At 41.8% G+C, this 20,742-nt stretch overlaps 1 protein-coding gene across 1 annotated transcript in view; it reads right to left on the reverse strand.

The window, feature by feature from the left end:
* Positions 1-1,254: 1,254 nt before the first annotated feature.
* Positions 1,255-20,742, reverse strand: part of si:dkey-91m11.5 (PH_BCR_vertebrate and RhoGAP_Bcr domain-containing protein) — a 32,120-nt gene continuing 12,632 nt past the window's right edge. Inside the window, exons 2-23 of the mRNA XM_061071192.1 lie at positions 18,713-18,894; positions 17,081-17,185; positions 15,997-16,182; positions 14,819-14,926; positions 14,528-14,588; positions 14,369-14,421; positions 14,136-14,276; positions 11,816-11,937; positions 11,384-11,549; positions 11,002-11,121; positions 10,729-10,804; positions 10,523-10,627; positions 10,358-10,432; positions 9,751-9,848; positions 9,374-9,505; positions 6,672-6,731; positions 5,099-5,208; positions 3,950-4,089; positions 3,704-3,838; positions 3,490-3,595; positions 2,906-3,065; positions 1,255-2,713 (exon numbers count right to left, since the gene is read on the reverse strand). Of these exons, the coding sequence (XP_060927175.1) occupies positions 2,624-2,713; positions 2,906-3,065; positions 3,490-3,595; positions 3,704-3,838; positions 3,950-4,089; positions 5,099-5,208; positions 6,672-6,731; positions 9,374-9,505; positions 9,751-9,848; positions 10,358-10,432; positions 10,523-10,627; positions 10,729-10,804; positions 11,002-11,121; positions 11,384-11,549; positions 11,816-11,937; positions 14,136-14,276; positions 14,369-14,421; positions 14,528-14,588; positions 14,819-14,926; positions 15,997-16,182; positions 17,081-17,185; positions 18,713-18,894 (2,531 nt within the window). The 3' untranslated portion in view covers positions 1,255-2,623. The remainder of the gene's footprint in view (positions 2,714-2,905; positions 3,066-3,489; positions 3,596-3,703; positions 3,839-3,949; positions 4,090-5,098; positions 5,209-6,671; positions 6,732-9,373; positions 9,506-9,750; positions 9,849-10,357; positions 10,433-10,522; positions 10,628-10,728; positions 10,805-11,001; positions 11,122-11,383; positions 11,550-11,815; positions 11,938-14,135; positions 14,277-14,368; positions 14,422-14,527; positions 14,589-14,818; positions 14,927-15,996; positions 16,183-17,080; positions 17,186-18,712; positions 18,895-20,742) is intronic.

A 20,742-nucleotide genomic window follows, 5' to 3' on the forward strand; every position in this document is an offset into this window, starting at 1 on the left:
CAGCCGGATGATCCTCAGCCCCCTCCTCTGGTTGCATCACCTCAGCTGCAGCAGGCTCCGGGACAGTGAAGGAGGGAAAGTCTGCAAAGACAGTAGGACAGCCTGCAGAAGGGACAGTGTGCAGGGGCAGAGCAGGTGGGACAGGAAAGAAGGGATAGTCTGCAGGGACAGTTTACAGAAGGGACCTTGCAAGAGGGACAGTAAAGGAGGGACAGTTCAGGGGGCTCACTGCAGGAAGGACAGTCTTCTGTGCTGTCTCCACTGTGTTTAAGATGCACACTGGATCCAGTCGTGTTGTCTGCAGATGACTCATGGAACTGAGCCAGAAGACTACAGAGCTTCACACCTTCACCCATAGAGATGGAGATGATCAATCGTGTTACTGAAAAAAAGTTCCTGCATCAATTGTTCCCATTACTGCTAATTAATCTCAAGCATTGATTATCAGACTATTGAGGTCGGTGGAGATCTTGCTGACTCTGGAGAAAACATTCAGCATTAATTAAAAGTGTACTCAAATATTTATGATTTTACAGGCTCCACCCAGTCTGCAGTCACACTTTGTGTCGTTTTAGTCAATATATTTATACATACACATCGGACTGGTGGCATCTTGCGGCAGGGGCATAACACCAGAATTGGCAAAGCAGGCAATTGCGTGGGACCCTTAGCTGAGAGGGCCCCACCGAAAACACCTAACTACGTTACTCTATCCCCAGCAATGAGAATTTTGTGAGAAAGTCCTTGAATACTTAAAAGTTTGGTTATGAACAGGAGACAGCATTGCGACACCGCCCCGTTCCACTAGCTTGCAGCCAAAAGCTCTATAATCATAAAGTTTTGTTTGAAGACTAGAACATCTAAATGCGTGTATGATGCTCCTCAGATGGTGGTGGGGATTCAACTTCAACCTAAAAGACTTAACAATCATTTATGAGTGTGCAGAGGGTGTGCTTTGTAATTTTGATAATGAAAGAATCATTTGAAAGATTAGAATGATGCGGCTTTGTTTCGCGTGTTTCTTTGAGGGAGTACTGGGCTGTTACATTTTAATTGATGTAGGGCCCCCCCCCAGGACCCTTTTGCCTGAGGCCCCCAAAGTCCAAATGGAGCGCTCCTACCTGGCAGTTAAAGTCAGTTTAATAGAGGGGATTTATAAAAGAGGACATTGCTGAGCCTAATGAGACAAATTAAAGTAGAGTTAGGTCAAGGATGAATGTTTAATAAATACTGAGAAAGAACACAATGCAAACATGATGTTATCAAGTTTTTATTTACATAAATCATACATACATACATACATGACACCCTGGCCATTGCTCACTCTATGGATCACTAAGACTTATTGCTTATTTTACATGAATCACAAGCATTGAAGGTTATAGTTTGTGCTATCAAGAGTATAACTTGTGATCATACAGCACATTTCCACAGAGGATTGAAAATAATACAACTGTAGGCTATGTATGTGGATGATAAACCGGTTAGAAACTCAGGAGGATTTGGATATGAGTGAACCACTGTGCTTCACGGCTCCTACTACAGGGAACGATTGGTATTTCAGTCTCCAGGTGCTCTCCACTCTACAGCAGCGTGTCCCATTAAGGTAGTGGATAACATACAATGAACACAGAAAGCGACACACATAAAGTAACTGGAGCTGAATAAATCAAACTAACTTGAGACTAAAAATGTTGTGCACACAAAGCAGATGAAATTTGGACAAAAGACAAATGCAAAGTGAAAATTATGCACAGCACAGTATACATTCCATGGGTGAAAGGACTAAACCTTGCCTTTTCCTGGAATTATTAGCCTTTCACTTCTCTGTACCACCTTCAAAAAAAACACTCATAACTAACATTAAAAGAAATAACAGGCTCCGACACCACCAGAAGAGCCTGCAAACAGAATAAGGACACTATACAAATATCTATAGCAAAGGGGGAAAAAACGTTCAAATGGTTTGGTCAACATGCCTGCATGTTGCTGTGGAATAACTAGTTTTCAGTCTCATATTATTAAAATCTGTACAAAATTAAAAGAGTGTAAACATCGGGGCAACTGAAATGTTCGATTTGTCCTCAGCAGGGAAACATTGGCACAGGTGAGCTTTTAACCAAGTGAGACATTTCTGGGGAAAAAATAAAGATAGATAGACATGACAAATATGTGTCCATTCATCCATCACACATCCACAGAAATATATCTGAACAAATCCAACAACAGCAGAAAAACCCTCTGTGAACATGGAGCTAACTGGAACGTAACAGAACGCTGGGGAAGTATAAAGTAAAGCATCTAATGCTTTTTGGAATTTAAATTAAATTAAAAAATAATGATATATTTATATATTGTCCATACATCATTAAGGGATGTCTTTTACTGAGGCAGCAGGTAAGTTTGTGAGTGGACATGCTCACTGCATCTCCAGAAGACATGACTTTAGTGGGAGTGGCTGTTTCCAGTCAATAATGTGTCGCTGGCTCCCCCTGGTGGCTAAATTAAGCATTCTTCTCAGTGAAGCATCCAGCCCTGCTGCTCGGCAGCATCCAGTTCAAAAAAGCAGCTGACTTTTTATCCTCTGAGCAGGATGTTCACAGACAAGTGCATGAAGGTGCTGTTATACTTCAGTAGAGAATAGAAGGCTTTGACGTTTGCTGTCTGGTGTTGGAATGCCCTCCAGCTGCAGGAAGTAGAGTAGGACTTGAACCTGCGGAGACAAATAAGACGTTGTCAGACCCTCACAGGTAAGTTTTTTTCTAAGCTTTTCTACTCTTGACGACCTCTTAAAGTCCTTTACAGTTCAGTTTTTACAGGAATTCACTCATTCACATGCGCATTAATACAATTAATACAGAGCATCTATGTACAGCACTTTCTTCTATTACACAACTAGTTTTACCTGAGCCATGACCTCCAGAGACCAGCTGTCGTTCATGGAGATGGGTTGTGAGCTGAGTGAGATCTTGCTGTCTTTTTCGGAGGGCCGAAGCAAAGTGGGACCAAAAACTGTGGCCAGGTTGTGCAAAGACATCTTGTTGATGATTTCGTTGTCAGTCACCCTGTAACAGCAGAATGAGAAATTACCCATAGATACTCAACACGATGCAAGTCATTTATAGCTGATTGTTTTCATGGTCAGTAGTAGATGTGCAGTCCAATGCACAGTGGATACCTCTGGCGAGCAGGTTATGTTTTCCTCTGTGTTTGATTGTTAGTTGTTTGTTAGTTAGCAGGATTATGCAAAAACTATATATATATATATATATATATATATATATATATATATATATATATATATATATATATCAATGTAAAAGAAAATGAACAAAAATCCTGGATCTTCCACACAATTGAATGACTTCTACTTTGGGACATATCCAACCCCTCCTCAAAATTTCATTGAAATCTTTAATAGTAAATTTTGCACAATCCTGGTCATAACAAACAAACAAATATAAACACAAGCTCCTTGTTGTTGTTTACCTTTTCAGGTGATCGAGCAGGAAGAGGAATGTGACCAGATTGGTCTCTGGGAGAGACAGCAGCAGGTTGAGCATGCAGCTCTCCTTGGCCACACTGTCAGACAGAGCTGCAAAGCAAAATAACACATGATTGGTCTGGTGTCCAAATTTGCAACTGTATTTATTTTCTCTTAAATCTTCTAAAATGACAGGAAAATAAAGAACCGGTAACTGACCGATGCCTCCGGCGAAGTTGGGATACAGCTCATCTGTGAATAGAGGCTCGGGCAGCTCTCGGAAATACAGCTTCAGTGTTCCAGCGATGGCGTTTACGTCCATCTCCCTCATCATGACCGACACGTCTCTGTTGTCTGTGCAGCAGATGAGACAGTCACTGAATACCATATAACACTTAAAGTAGTTCTGGGCTCTATCTTTAGTGTTGTGTACATGTGGATCACCTCTTCATTCCCAATACTCACTTGAATCAAATGCAGCCTTTAGCGCCTGGATGTCGGTGGCGACGCCGGACACTCGGTAGATTCCCACCTCGTCCATCCCTCGTCGCTCAATCTCCTCTACACACTGTCTCACAATGAGGGGAACCTTAGAGCGCTCTCGCCTAGGGAGGACAAAGTCACACAGCAACAGGATATAAATGGGACAATTAGAAATACACATGATCCTTATAAGTGCTTTAAACACAAGACGCCAAGGTGACTATGAACAGGAAACCATAAAATACAATAGGAGTAGCCAGTGCCATGTCAACTCAGGATATTTTCCATGCAGCCAATTGTTTGCAGTCAGTGTTATTGTGCGTTGATGTTGTGTCAGAATAAACAGATAAATTAGTTCTCAGCTGGACAATTCCCATGAACGCCATCTCAAGTCTGAACAAGAAATTGGAAAGTCGGTGCGAAAGGCCGGTACCGGAGTTGTGGACGACATCACTTATAAACCAATTAACATAATTTAAACTTCAAACAAACTTTAAATAGTAGCTTGAAATGTAAATTGCATGTCAATCTCTATAGCACCCCCAACACCCCTGTTTAGATAATACAGACGTTTTGAAATTGAACATGAACATTTTCAATTACCGGTATTTGTACAGTATGCCTGTTTTTTGTTGCTGTTTGTGATGTTTAAATGCCCCAAACACACAAGAAAACACATTTTGTTTACAGTGGCAATGTTTTGTCCACAGTCCAACTTTAAATCACATGAACACACCAGAGTCAGAATGACAACTTCACAGCTCAGTTAGTAATTCTTTAGTTAGTAGCAGTGTCAATGGGCCCTCTACACAAAAAAAGATTTGGAAATTTTGCCAGTATAATGAGCAGAAATATTAATAGTTTCAGGCTCCTATTAATATACATGCTGGTTTACTTTCACACTGCTACAACGGGACACTCAAATAGAACAGAACTATGCTAATGTTGTTAGTAACACTAGTTTCCCACTATAACAAGTTAGGATGTCATCTGTGGCTTTTAGACCAAAGTAAGTTTTCAACAAGATGGAGCAGTATTTATACGCTGAGTCACTGAAAGCTTAAACATTATGAGAAAAAGACAAATAAAATAGTGATATAAAATATCACCAAGCACATGTTAATAACTCACTTAGTTACTACGTTGATCTTTACTCCAAAGACACCCGATTGTTTCCGTGAAGGCATCCTCTTCAAACTGAACTCTCTGCTGGCGAACTTCATCGAAAGCTTCACCTCCATCTGAAACAAGTTAACAGGTCATGTTTAATGACATTCCAGACCCAAGTCACTCAAATTCAAGGTACTGCAATGACTTTCAGAGCTCTCAGAGTGTTTATACTGAGAACCCACAGGCTGTACAGAAGCTCAGAGACAACACTTAAAAAGAAAGGTCTAAGAGTGTCAGTACTTCTGAGTTGTTCTGTGTCACACTAAAAGCAGATTGTGAGACTGAGAGACGGCAAGAGACACATGCAGAAAGCTGCCTCGGCCAAAGGTGAAAAAAACATCTATTTTAAAACATTTAAGTCCTGAATTAATTGTTCAATTCAAATCCTTGACAACCCTTGTTCACATTGACTCGCCTTCCAAATATTAAAGCTAACCTATGATTCCTTTGCATTTATATATTGTTGAATGTTAAAACATATTGTAACAATAGCACAAGTACAGAGAAGTTGACAAACTTAATAAAGTAATTTTCACAGCAACAGTTATGGAAATGTTCCCAACATTAGCAAAGGAGAAGCAGAAACACCCCAGAGTAATAAATACATCTTAATAAAGCTGAAGAGGAAACTATTTATTTATCATTGAGGAAGAGGAAGAATGTGTTATTTTCTGTTACTTCACGTTTCCATTTACTGTACGTCTCTCTAATCAAAGCACCTTTTTACCCAACAGATCTTTTATTACTGATTTTCAGTTTCTGACTACAATGTGTAATTGGGAGGAAAGTTAATGGAAAAATCAATGGGGATATTTGTAGTTGTTGAGTCTCCATTTTTGTCACAAATGTAGAAAAGTATTAGATATTATATTTAAAGTCTTAAGGCTGCTCAACAATCAAATCCAGATGTGTGGAACCTTGACTTGATCGGCAGAACAGAAAGAAGGGAAATGTCACTGTTCCTCTTCCAGACAGACCACGACAGACCAGGTCTACAGTATATCAGAAACCACTACATGGTTAAATCTGGACTTAAAAAGTTGTGAGATTACTTTAGACTGTTCTGACAAACAAATTAATAGTGAGTAATAACAGTCACTAGTTCTTGGAAGGGGGCGGTAGGCTCACACACCTCAGGCAACGAGAAACTGTTTTACTGACTTAAATCCTGGTCTTAGTGAAGAAGTTGAATATTCTCCTTTCTTATAACTTGATTTGTTTTTCTAAATTGATTTTTGAGGATACGTGCTTAAGGTGTTCTTAATGTGGTGCATATCTACTGTATTTATATTTTATTTAAAAAAAATCTTTGCCATACATTTACCACACTAATAAAGGCTTTACATTTTTAGTTTTTTTATATTTATTACCCCTGTTCCAAAGAGCATATTTTAGCACATATATTTCAAGATAGACATGCTTCTTTTTTGCCTTTCTTAATGAAATAACAATTTGAATGTGGCATTCCCATTCAACCAACTACAACACTCTTGTTGGTCCCATCTCTTTTCCCTGGGTTGGTTTAAACACTTACCCCATTCATGGCGATGACTGTCCTCTGCCAGTCTTTATTTTGCAGTGTCTGAGGATCCAGCTGAAAATAAAACAAAAGTCACATTTTATTATATATTTTTCGAATTAATTAAATGATTTAGATTTTCTTCAGAATCAAAAACCAGGAAAGATTTTACAATATCAGCTTTAAACTGACACGAGCACTGTTATTATTTAAACATGAATTGAGTTGAATTTACTTATATACAGGCAATTAAGCAGGTAAATGTGAGTATTACCTGCTCAAGTTACTTCACATAAACATAAACATATGGTAGGTAGCATTGACTCATGCCACTGATCTATTTCAGTCATCTGACTAATACCAAACTGCCAACCTTCACTTGTGTGATTACACGTGTCCCTGCTGCTAATCACTGTGCCCGTCCAACATGGCAGATGTTCATCCACCCAAGAAACCACCAAATCTCTTTTCAGATAATCCTTGAGTTAGAAAATCTATTTTCTTACACAATACTTTATAAAAGATCAAAAGGAATCCCAAGTGGCACAATGCTAGTGTCTGAATCTTGAAAGTGATAAATCCCAACATAAATATAACACTGTCAACCTCAAAAAGGGGTTTTAAAGATCAGAAGCAAATGGAAAGGTAAAAAGAAATGTATCCTCAAATGCAGCCCCTCTACATGAACATCCAGGTCACACGTGTCCACAGCTCACAGCCTGTCTTTACCTTTGGTCTGAGCAGACTGCTGCGGACTCTGTCCCACAGACGGGCCCCTGTAGTCGGGGGTTTCCTTGAAGCCGTGTCTCCCTCCTCTCCCTCCAGACTGTTGCTGGCCTGATCCACACTCTCCTCCTCATTAGGATTACTCTCACTCATCCTCTCTGGCATGAGTCTCTCTCAGCTCTTATATGTTAACGACAACTACAAACTGAAGTAGCCAGTGCTGTTCCTCAGATATCACGATTTTCTAAACCATTGGCCTAACAGCAGCAGCAGTAGCAGCAGCAGGTCTTTCTCCGCTGAACAACGAGCCATTAATCCCTTTGCTTTGAAGAAGACTCCGGACGAACTCCACTGATGCTGAAAGGGCACAAAACGTTTTGCCTCATCTTGTTGTCTCGGACATCGTTAAGACCCCGAATCTACTCGTTCCAGTGGGAGTCAGAGAAGGAACAAAGCCGTGGAGTCTGCCAACCACGCTGCCTCTGTGTTGTTCTACTTTACAGATGGATTTGGGAGATTAACTCCAGAGAATCTCCTCCTACCCTCATTACTAACGTGCTCACGCCTGCCACTGGCTGGCAGCTCTGCCTCAGGCAGCCTGAACAGGAGCCTCTGAGGGCCAATTACCGATCACAACTAGTATGTGTGTCGTCTTTCCCATATTTGCAACAATTTTTAACTATATAATAGCCATGTTTTATGGCACTTATGAAGTGTTACCTTTCCCAATGACTCTCAATCATATTAAAGAAATATTTTCTTTTAGTTTGTTTTAATCTAGTGGCTATTATCTGTTAAAATAATCAATGTTGAATAAAGTAATAATTAATTTCATCTTATCGGAACTGAAACATCTCTTAATGTACCAACATTAACTTCAATTTTCTTACATTTTCTAATATTATTATACATTTAGATATAGTTAGATACTCAACTCATAATTAATTTTAGGGTATTTTCTTGTTTTTGCTATCAATTTTATGAATTGTTTTTTTATATAATATACTACAGATTCAAACTATATTTTACACAATTAAAATTAGAAATTCTTTGAAATTTTATACTTTTTAGATTTGTCATTCTGACCTATGAGCCCATTAATTCCATTTCAATCAATCCATCAGATTGTATTTGAATGGCCTAGGTCACAATTTGCCTCATGGAGGTAAACAATATACAAGGTGTGACATCCTCTGTCCCTAACCCTCCACGTGTGGGAAGAAAAATGACCAAGAAAAACATTTGTCTCAAAAAGTGTCTGAAAGCAGATAGCTCCACCTGACAATAAATGTCAATGAAGTTTTTGTTAGATACCTGACAGTTGTCCTATCTGCAGGCTGTTACTTTCTCCTCTAAGACTGAGCAGTGTTTTGATCCACCTGTCCAGCGGGGAAATCCCTTCACTGGCTGATCAAAGAGTGATCTGCTGTGGCTCTGTCCCTCTGTCATAGTCAGAGCGAGCAGCTACATTTACTCAACCCACAGTCTAATCTGCCCTCTGTCACAGCAGCATGTCAGGGGTCAAGCCCTGCTCCCTTCTTTTGTACAGAGAAAGGGCCCCACTGAGCAGGGTTAGACAAAAAAAAGGTATTGTGGTCAGCCGAGCAGATAAGACGCCACTGACGAGGTTCTGGCATCAATAAGAGGCATCAATCACTCCACATGGGCCACGACTGCTGTCGTGTCCGTGGAACCAAATGGATTTCAGGTCACATTAAATCTGTAAACATTGATTTCTAGTGTGGTTTTCTGCTTTAGCGAAATAAGTAAGATAGTGTGATGTGTAAGTCCAGTGATCCACATCGAAATTGCCAAATATATAATATATCATGCAGGAATGTTTAGAAATTTTGTAATAGAAGTTTTAAAGCTCTCAAATATTGATATTGGTTTGGTTGTCAGAAATCAACAGGCCGTCGGGAAGTGTCTTCAAACCACAATCATCTGGTTATTTCACATAATACAAAGAAGTGGCGGTCCCTCATCCGTACCTTTATCTGTCCTTTGACCATGATCTTGTCTGTGATCTCTGCTTCTTCTTTGCTCAGCCTGGTCTTGTTGCAGCACTTCTCGTAACAGAGCAGTCTCAGAGTCTGAGAGCCCTCCAGTTCGATCTCAAACTCCTTTGCACAGAAACAGAGCAAAGCCACAGTATTGTTGTTATTGTAGGTTTCATCATAGTGTTACAACATGTACTTTATCCGGTCCTCAGTTTCCTGAGCATGCACAGCCTTTTTCCAAAACTGATGAGCTTTATCACAATAATAACAAAATAATCATGTCTTATGCTGTTTATTGAAAGAGCAGCCGTTACTCAAGGTGGATATGACCTCAGTCGCACCTCCTCCACTCTGGTTTGCACTCTCACCTCGTTCCAGTTGGGCTCTGTCGAGTCTCTGTGCACTCGGGTTTTGGCTTTGTTGACAAAGTAGCCAAAAGAATCCACCTCCAGGGAGCAGTAGAGGTCTAATGGGCAGAAGAATTCATCTTTTTAAAAGTTGAATCAGAATGAAACTTAAGGATCCACGTTAGTCACCGGGTTGAGTCATACCGAGACCAAAAAGTGTTTAAGGGCTCTATCACTGAAACCTTATGTTGACTTTGGAGTTTTACCAGATATTTCCCTCTCGTGTCATAACAAGTCTACTGGAGCTGTTGGAGTATATCAAGGAATATCAAGAGGAGTATAGTCTTTGTTGGTCGAAACATGCCACTGACAACTGCCTGGCCAGCCTTTGTGTTAGCAGGCGGTGATTTGCCAAAGACATATTTGAGGAGGCTTTTACACAGTGTTCCTGGCTAATCCCACTTGTTCCCCTGCAGCTGCCCTCCCAGCTGACAGCCGCAGGGGAGAGGGGAGAGGGGGGAGAGAGAGTAGGGGGGGGGGGGAGGGAGGATAACGGATGATGTGACACCACGTGTAACCTTTAGAATTACCGGTGATGTGATTTCTGGTATAAAAAAAAGCCACTTACTTAAGCTCTGTTTGAGGCCTGATGCAGAGTGGACGATGACATTCAAGAAGCCGTATAAACCAGAAGACTCGTCGTCTGTGAAGAGGAGAATTCAGGCTGAGATGACATCCAAAACTGCAGGGTGTGTTACATTCTGAAACATGCAGTGGCTTAAGTGAATCATACCTTCTTTATTCACAGTCATTGGAATGGTGTGAACAGTCTGGAGCTTCACACACGAGTTGGTGAGCATCTGCAGCTCCAGAGACGTCAGAGAGAAGCTTTTAAAACCTGCAGGACAAAGTCAACGTTTACTGGCAGCACCAACAACAATGTCATGACAACTTATGTAATAACAATCCTGCCGTAATAACATTAGAAATAAAGCTCACATTTCTTCTGCTGCTCACGGACAATCTCCCTCCATTCAGCCCGCTCGTAATCAGATGAGATCAGAAATGTGAAACCCTGGAAGAAATGATCGAATATTTTGTTGTGTTCTCATGCTGTATTTTCGTGCCATCAACAGCGGAGGGCAGCAGAGGGCAAAATGAAGAGTTGGTCTCTGATAATACAAAATATCTCAAACTGTACTTTACATGAAAGGTTAAGAAAGTACTCCAGGTCAAATGTTTCATCATGTCAATCACTTCTTTGTCACCCACCTTTCCGTTCCTGTTGGCCACTCTGAACGCCATGTTGGGAGACATGAGCAGCAGCAGAGACTCTTGCTCTGATAACTTCTTCCTGAAGCGCTCGATGGCTTTGGGCCCCTTGGTGGTTCTCTACAGACAAACAGGGACATGGTTCTGTGAATACAGGGCCTGCTGTCTGCACTCTGTGTTCTATTCACATGCTAATCTGGAGGTTCCTCGTTTTATTTGAGTTTGTCTTCAAACTTGGTCATTGTTGGGGTGTTCCTGTACATCACCTATAAACTAATGAATCAAACAGCTTGTTAAATGCTATCTTGTTTTCCTAGTTAACCCTAACCCTAACCCTGTTTTGGAGTTTATATAGGTGTGTTCACTCTCTATGTATCCTCACCTTTTCTCTTTGGATCTCATTCTTGATCTGGGAGATTCTAATCTTCATCGCGTCAATCTCCTCGTCCTGGACCAAAGGGATGGGGGTGGACTCACAGTCCTCGAGGGTCTGGAAGGTCAGGTCATTCAGTGGGATGTACCACTTACAGTCATACTGTTGACCTTTCCTGTTAGAGGACAAGAGGTTATTATAAAGATTATATGTCTAATTTTGTACAATATCTTCCTGCTTTTTTTGTTAATCAGTATGAAACCATTAGCACAAACCTACTAAGTCAGATAAAAAACCTGCAGACTGTTCTATTAACACGTGTAATGTCTGATTGGGTTACGTGAGGCTCATTCTCCAGTGAACCTAGGCTCTAAACCGGTAGTTCCTCAGGGTCACAAGCCTCCGTCTCTAACTTCCGGCTGGACGCTGACCCAGACTCACCCTGCCGCCTGTTTCTTCAGCTTGGTGCAGAGCAGCAGGTCGGTGAAGAGGAAGACGTGACGGAGTTTCCTGGAACCTTCCACCAGCTCCACCATGAAGCGATCCCTCAGCAGCTGACGGTTCTGCCCACAGGAAAGAGAAAAAAAAATCATGTTGTGAGCGAGAGGTGATTTTAAACACTTTGTTACTGCACCAGATGCAAACAGATGCAATCCTAGCAGCTGCTGGGATAGCAGCATGTAATTACAGATTTTACTCTGGTGCTAAGTTTAAAATGGTCTATTATGGGGTTCACAAACAAGGATTTTGTGCTGATGTTTGCACATGCTCAGAGTTACAGTACAGTCTGTATTGATGCTATTGGTGTCGGATGAAAGTTATCCTAACTCATAGAAGAAAAAAACAATAAACAAAACAATAAATCATCTATGCTGCAATCGAAACCAGACAGGAAGTGAACACTATGTTTTCTTAACCAGCAGCAGTAGAGTTTCCCCATGATGTAATGCTGCAGCTTTCTGCCGATTTCAGCCTGGGATGCTGGTAACCTGTCCAACCTGAGATTCGAGCTGGATGCGATGACTCAAGCTCTTCCTGTTGCAGCACGCATCTTTATTCCCCCTCTGTCTTTTTGACCTCAGGACTCAGGCTGTTTACAGTGACACTGCCCATGTGAGACTCTGCCATCCCACACCAACCACAGTCTGACAAAAACAAGGAAATCACTGCAGCCCGGTTTTCCTCTGCTGTTTTCGACACGCTGTGGTTCAGCTCTGGTCGGATGCAGGCGTATTGGAGAGGCACTCAAACATGTTCAGTACTGTCCCGGTTTGAAAAAGAGGTGGCAGGGTAATATCCGCTTATTGTTTTGTATTGCAGACGAGACCACAAGTAGTCAATTATCCAATGGAAAAACAAGAGTAGCTGCCGCACAGTGCTCACGCCCTCCTGCCACTGGAATCAGCTTGTGTTTTTTATGCTCTATGGCATATTGAGCGCTGAGGCATGCACAAGAGATGAAGCTAAACAAACTGGTGGGTTTAAATGGACGTGGTAATTACTGGCAGCTCTGGTGCAAAGATCAACAATGTGTGCAAGTTTACTCACGAGCTGATCGCACACAACAACAAACCCCTACTTTAACCTTATTGTCACTGGCTGCCTTGTTATCTGTCAATCTTCCTGAAGGATTTCAGACTTCCCAAACAATATACAAAAGAAAGTTCCCAAGAACTTTCTTTGATTTAATATCCCACCCTGGCGGGTCGGGCCAGTTCCCAGAAAAAACAGAGGAAGTCCTCAGCCGGGTCATCTGAATCAGAGCCTTGAGATGCGTGCCACTGGGGGGGATGGAGGGGACAGGAAGCATGGTTTAGTTGGGACACACCCAGTGTAAAAGGCTGTTTGGGCAGAAGTTGAAACAGCATCCAGCAGGTCATTTTTGGGAAGCAGTGTTGACACTGCGGCAAGGAAGGATGGGAGTGTGCGCAGAGGTAATCGATGGGTTTTCCTGGTTTGCGACACGGAGACCCTCGACACCAGTTTGTATAGAGCTTCCTCTACGCTCCACTTCCTTCACGTCTGAAGCAAACAGGCTCAGATGAGTCAGCAGCAAACTGACACACACACACACACACACACACACTGTTTTAGTGCGGCTTCCAGACACCCTGTTCCCCGAGGTCTTTACTGACAATAGTAAAGACACGACGGGGATTACAGGAGCCGACATTCTGAATTAAGCAATACTGCATCTGAATGAAGGAATTTAATAAATGTAAGTGTTCTAAAATACTGAACACTAGTAGTTTTTTAATTTACTAGTAGTGAAACTCAAGCCCATATAACCAACATTTCTATTCTAATGTGTTATTAAACTTTCACTTTACAATGCTACAGCATTACTCTGTGGATACCAAGTATCTCAACAAATATTAGCTGGATTGAAAACTGCTACAGACATTCACGTTCAAGTTGCTATTTGTCCATTGCTATAAATACCCGAAAGTTTTGTGTTTTCAGTAATTTCACAATAAACATTTTTGCCTTTGATTTGAAAATTTGAGCATACGCACCCGCTCACTCGTTGTAAATTCATGGAGACATTTTCCTGCTGTGTTCTCACATGGGCTCACTCAACCAAACATTCTCCGGACATTAGACTTGGGGGCTGGCAGGAAAAACTCTGGAAAATGTCCAGAGGAACTGGTTTGGATGTTTGTGTTCTCACCTACATCCCCTTCAGATAATGTCTGAAAGCACCTAAATTAATTACTTAAGCTCTTGGGTGATGAGGTAACCTGTCGCTTGCCACACTGACCTCTCCCTTCTTAACAGTCATGGACTGCCTTCGCGGTGTGATCTCTTCATTAATACTGGACAGGAAATTCTGGGAGATGCGCAGGGCGTCCAGTAGCAGTGGATAGTCCGGGTGGCTGGAGGGCGTGTGCTTCAGGAGGTCCTGGAATAGAACAAGTGATGACAAATTCAATACCTACAACTTTGATACGGAGGAGATATTGCTCCAGATTGTTTTAAGGAAGAACGACTTACATGCAGAACAAGTGTGCTGCGCATCACTCTGTCCACAGGTTTGTAGAGAAGAGCTGTGGGGGAGTAGAAGTCAGATCAACAGGCAAAGTCACAGCTCAGCTACTTAAAGCATATATTGATTAATGTGGAGGCCGGACATTCATTTCACTCAGTACTTACTTTCCAGTGAATTTTTAGCTGGCTGGTCTTTGCAGTCCTTTGTGCTTTTGACCTTGAGATTCTGGCAGAGATAACAACAGAGGGAACGGTGAGGAAAAAAATACCCTCATTAAATCAGCGCAACTGTCCCACAGTGCAATTAAAACGATCAGCAGCCCTATAAAGAGCTGCTTGGCTCCTTATGCTGTGACGACTGCAGAAAACTGCTCTGTCATCCCTTGTCCCGGGCAGCAGTACAACATCAAACACTCTGCCTGCTGCAGGCCTGCTGTGCGTGGCGTGATTACATACCTCAGATATCTCTGCAAACTGAGTGTTTGCCTGGCAGCACTTGTCGGCCGTCTCCACAGCAACCTTATAGTTATCCACAAAGGCCCGGTACACTCCGAGCTGGCTGGCCTACAGGGAACAAAGAGAATACAGATAGGTTTTTACTAATCCCTGATTGTAACTGGGTACCTCACCGTGTGCTGTGCTCAGCCTCAGGCATGAGTTGGCATAGTGATACATAAGGAATTAATACAATTCAGCAAAGTACAGTGTTGGCTCCCATGTCTATACATACATCCATGTAGCGTACGAGCGTTTTCATCTCCGTCCAACAGCAAACACTGAGGTAGCTCTTATTCAGCGACCTCCTATGGAGCGTTTTGTTCTCCTTTACTACTTGTCGTGTGGCGCAGCGAGGCTTTTATCTGTCCGGGAGATGACTCCAAGCAGTCTACTCATGTGTGCACTGCAAGATCCACGGAGCATTACTAACAGCCACCGACTCCCACCTTTCTTTACCCAGAAATATCTCCCCTTATTTTAACGACCATTAATGATCAAGGCATGATGTTTAAGGAGTGCTATAATTAGTTTCTGAATGTTACCGACTTTGACTAATGTTGGTCTGTTTGATGAAGAACCAACGTGCAATTTGATGCTGTTTGATGCTTGGTCGTCTGATCCAAATCAGGGTTCAGAATCCGCTGAGGGGTTTGCCTCTCTGTACTGAGCCCAGGGTGGTTACTAAACATTCATAACACAGTTGAACGAGTGCGGAAAGTTTGAAGAATGAAACCATTATCACAGCATTTCACTCAAATCAGCTCATCAGATTATTTGTATTCCATTGCTCCTTTAGGTCCTCATTTACTTTTGATTTACCTTTCCTGACAGTAATCTGGTGCGTTCAAGGTCAGTTAAAAGAATCGGTGAAACAGGTTTTTGTTGCTTTGGCTTTAGCACTGTCAGGACATGGTTTCTTTCAAAATAATATCTTGAAATAATTCCACCCTAAACAAAATATATGTTTGTGAAATGGATTTCCAGTGTCAGTGTATTACCAGATTACTCTGTATGGTTTTGACACACTCATGACTGCACTCAATTAGCTTTTGAAGAACCTTAGCTTACACATACTCAACTAGTGTTTTTTGTATTTGATGGCCCTGCTGAACCAAACTTGAACATAATCTCCGTACCAGTTTCTGGAAGAGGTCGCCCACACACTGCTGGTTGCTCCAGTCCTGCACTCGGGGGAGCAGAGCATCATAGAAGTCCTTGTGGATCTCATGAAGCTCTGGTACTTTGAAGAAGATGGTTTCTATCTGCTGGACGGTCAGCATCGGTTGGGAAGTCGTGGCTGCCGCCTTCAGAGGCTTCATGGGCTGGACAAAGAAAGAATCAAACAGAACATATTTGAAAACAATAACTGAATAGGCATTATGGGAAAAAAAGTCATCAGGATTTTAAGCTGGCCTTTAACAAAACCTTTACCGGTGAGGTTAAATTATAGCACAGTTTGAATGGTCTTTAATGAGCTGATGTAGCTTTCGTTAGGTAATGTCAGCTACTTTTGGCTGGAGCAACAAAACCCCTTAATGCTTAAAATTGTGAAGGGGAGTGTTTCTTCTTGTCATATATCTCACTTGACACGTGAGTGTAAAGAAAACATTTCATAACAATGGAATTTCCCAGAATCTAGTGTAACAGTCACACAAGAGTCAGAAAGTCAGAAAACTGTCAGTATAAAAGAGCATAAAACAAGAGTGTGTTATACAGTATTCGTGTTGAATTCAACTTTGAATTTGTAAGAGGAAATATTTGATCCTCAATCAAATGTTATATATATTCAGAAACTAAGTGAACGTCAGTTACATATGAAGCAATGGTTTGTTTACTAAGTTAAGTAAAGATAGGCACCATAAGCTACAAACAAGATCAAGTGAGGCTAAGGTTGTGGCATGCAATGTACTGTTTATCAATTCAAATGTCTTCAACTCAAATCTCTTTTTAAGAGGAAGACTTACTTTTGTACTTCAAAATTTTATACATAGTATATTATTTAAATATATAATACATATAAATATATAAGTTTATATATGACACCAATATACAATATATAGAATGCACAAGAGTTTTGAGGAATACTAAACAAACATAATAGATGCTATATCAGTTTTTGTTGTAGTTATAACCATTTTTTTTATTTCAACTAATTTTCTGACTACACTTAAAGAGCTCAGAATAGACTTTTTTTGTTTGTGTGTTATGAGTTAGACGTACTATCAGTAGCGCCTCCAGGTGGCTGAGGTAGGTCTCCTCACTGGCCAGGATTCCTGACAAAACCCACTTTCTCATCTCCAGCCCCTTCTCTTGATCCAACTCCACCTGATGCACACATGGTGGAGAGAGCAAACGATTGGCAAACATGAAGGGAAGAAGCAGGGTGAGAGAAAACTGATGTCGACACGGGATATGTGAACCATCCACCCCCACACCTCTGCAAGCCCCTGGCTGCTGGTATTATTGTTGTTGGGGGATTAGGACGGAGCAGATTTGATTAAAGTCTGTGGGAGTGGAAGATTACACGCGGCTTGCACCAGAGACTCCAAGCATCTTGAGGAAGACAAATGTGTTTCTAGTCCAGGGTTTGTTATTCCAAAACAGGTCAAATCCATCAGTCATCATAATGCGATGTCAGTAAGAAATTCACTGGCCAAGAGGGGCGTTATCAAGCTCTCCCGTTATATTAGCTATAAAAAGAATGCTGTGTGACCCCCGCCACCCCCAATATTTAGACTTTGAAGATCAGGACAGGAACACAGCTGAGGCAGAGGGGAGCTACATCTCTTTTTAACATCTGTTGCCCACAGTATGCTCACTCATCATATCCAGTCTTTCTCTACAACGCCCTGTGTCATGCTGTAAAGCCCTCCCATCTGGTCTCTGCATGGTGAACTCTGTCGGCCTCGGGATGCCTCAGCTGCAGCGGCTGTTTAAATGCCTTGCTAGAGGGCTTTTCTTTTGTTGTTTTTCCGAAAGGGACACTCGACTGGTTTTACACATGAAGTTTAGCTTACTCATCATGAAATGTACAACCAAGTGCATTAAAACAGTTGTATAACGTCTGCTGTGGCTCTGGGGGAGTCGGCAGAAATGTATCTAATGACAACAAACAAACAAACAAAAACAATGGTCAAGTTGCATGATGGAAAATGTTTTGTTTTGGAATTTGCCCCTAGTTAGGAACCAAAAGTCAGGATATTTTGGCCTCTTTTGCTTTGATTTTGAAGATTCTTTTACAATCTGTCTTGCATATTTCATTATTTAGTATAAGTGTTATACCTACTTAGCTAAGAGTACCTTAAAATACAGTGTTGACGTCAATTTAATAAACAAACAAGACCATTAATGTGAAGACTGGTCACCTCTACGTTGCATTAACGGCCTTCTGTCAGGTTTTGTAGAAAATCTAGTGGTTTGTTTCATAGTACAAAACACAAAGCGGGAGCAAATCCTCTACTATAAACCAACAAATTGTAGATTTCTTCAAGTTTTCAGATCTATATGCAAACAACCACATGGCTAGAATAAATAGCAGAACCTCTTTGAAGCACAAGATTTATAGGACAATTTGTTGTAACTAAGTGAAAAGCTTGCACTATAACAGCCATGGGTTTGACACAAAACAGAGGAGGAATTTCAGGATTCCACCAACACATGGATAGTAGAATAAATATATCATGCACTATGTCGACAACTGTTCAGCACAGAACAAAAAGCCAAAGCTACTAGAAGTGTTGAGATGACAGTGAAGGACAACATAGCAAAGAGAGCGCTGCTGCGGCACAGTGAGCACGGAGAGACAGTTGACGTGTCATACAAGTTGATTGGGAGTTGACCCAGTAGCATTACCGACAGCGTGGATTCCAGAGAGCCCGAGGACTGCGTGTCTCGGCTACTCCGGCTTTTTGAGCGCAGCCGTGGTGAGGAGGAAGGAGATCCAGTGTAGGACAGAGGGTCGTGGCGAGGCTGGTGCTCCTCCGAGTGCTCCAGGTCATATCCGTACGACAGAGGCGTCTCGTTGTAGGGAGCCTCTGTGAGAAACAGTCAAACAAAGGACAATAGTCACATGGTGTGTAATTACCATGTAGTAAACACCGAGACGTGCTGCAATTTGAAAAAAAAAATTCTGATGGTAGTCATAGTGGGTGAGGCTAAAAAAGCTGTTTAGCAACTGAAACATGAAGATTGTTAAGATGACTTCCCACAGTTCACTACAGTGTCATCAGAAATGTCAGACAAACAAAAACAGTCAGAAACCACAGTATAATTAAAAGTGTTAATGGTCTGGGTAGAAATGCTCTCATAAACCCACTGAAAACTACCGACTCATTACCAAAAGACAACAGGCTGGTGAACAGAGCGGGAAACACATTGACTTTTATAATGTGAAGATTTCAAACGTTTGATTTACAGCTTGTAAATCTGGCTACTGGCTACAAAAACACACAAACAACAAATATAACAAAAACTAAAATTATTTCGCTTTATGGCAGTGTTAACTATCGTGGCCCTGTGGTCTGCTGTGGGAACTAAACAGGACAGGCTCTTAATTGTGACAATGTACAGTGAACAAGGAGTCATTTTTGCCCACAGACCCTGAATGTGTCAATCCGGCCATGACATCATTACAGTATATTGTGAGTTGCTCCTGTTATTTCCCCTGAATATTAAGAGGGCATCTGTGTCCATATCATCTGTCATAACAACCACAATAATCACTGCATCTTTTCCTGCCATCTGTCTTTATATCAAACCCTCATTTAACCTCCATAAACCTGTGACCTGTACACTCTCACCACGTGGCCTGTGCCAGCCACCGGGGGCTGGTGCCAGGCCAGTGGATAAGTCCGGGGAACTGCAGTGGCAACACACGTGCTCTGCTCTTGTCAGCCTGGGTGTACAGAGTGTCTTTGAGTGTTTTCCGGATGAATGACAATATGAAGCCTGGTGAAGTATTCACTTTGTGTGTTTACCAATTTAGAGAGGTCTCAGAGTTCAGAGAGCAACACAGCTCTTTGGGACTATTTGCAAAATGGGAATGAGAAATGTTCATTGTAGGAATTGAAGCCTGTACTTTGCACCATAGTCACAATGAGCATGCGGCGGGAGTAAGAAGTGTGACACATGAGACATACATGTTGTCCTCATCATCACTGTGATTTTAGACTTTTAGAGCAACCTGAAGATGAAGCTAAACAGGCTCCGCATCCTGTAATTACCGTCAACCACCCCTGACTCAACAGGAACTTCTCATCATTATTATTATTATCACCATCAATGATGCGGCAGTCGGAAGATGTACAGCAGAGATCTCAAACAGCAGTGAAGCAAGTTGTAAGAAACCCACGTCTGGCAATGTGGAGGCAGGTATGTAAAGAAGAGACTACAAAACTGGAACGACTTGGCCTGAAAACAGGAAAGAGAGGATTCCGGAAACAAGGGGGAGGATAAAGCCGAGTCACCCAGTAGAAGCCTGGAAGACCGGCATACTGACAGGATGACATCCACAGAGATCGTGACAAACCGACTCAAACACACACACACGCACACACACACACACACACACACACACACTGAGGCTTAGCAGAGAGCTGCATTGACTGCTGAGGAAGAGACTACAGCAGGCCAAACAGCTACTAAACACAGGGGAAGTCCATGTGAAAGGGCACTCTGTGCTCCAGTGAGATTATACATCAGGCCCGGCACTGGATGAATAACACATCCTCTCTTGGGCAGCAGCCTCAGAGCCGCAAACTATCTCCTTCCAGAGGAGAAAGAAAGATCCAGAAAACACTGTGTTAGGGTTTAAAACTTCATTCTGCTGTCTTAACATACTGAGCCCTGTCTGTCCTTTAGAGGGACATTTTTAAATACCCAGA

The sequence above is a fragment of the Limanda limanda genome, chromosome 5 (genome assembly GCF_963576545.1).
Source record: "Limanda limanda chromosome 5, fLimLim1.1, whole genome shotgun sequence".
NCBI lineage: Eukaryota > Metazoa > Chordata > Actinopteri > Pleuronectiformes > Pleuronectidae > Limanda > Limanda limanda.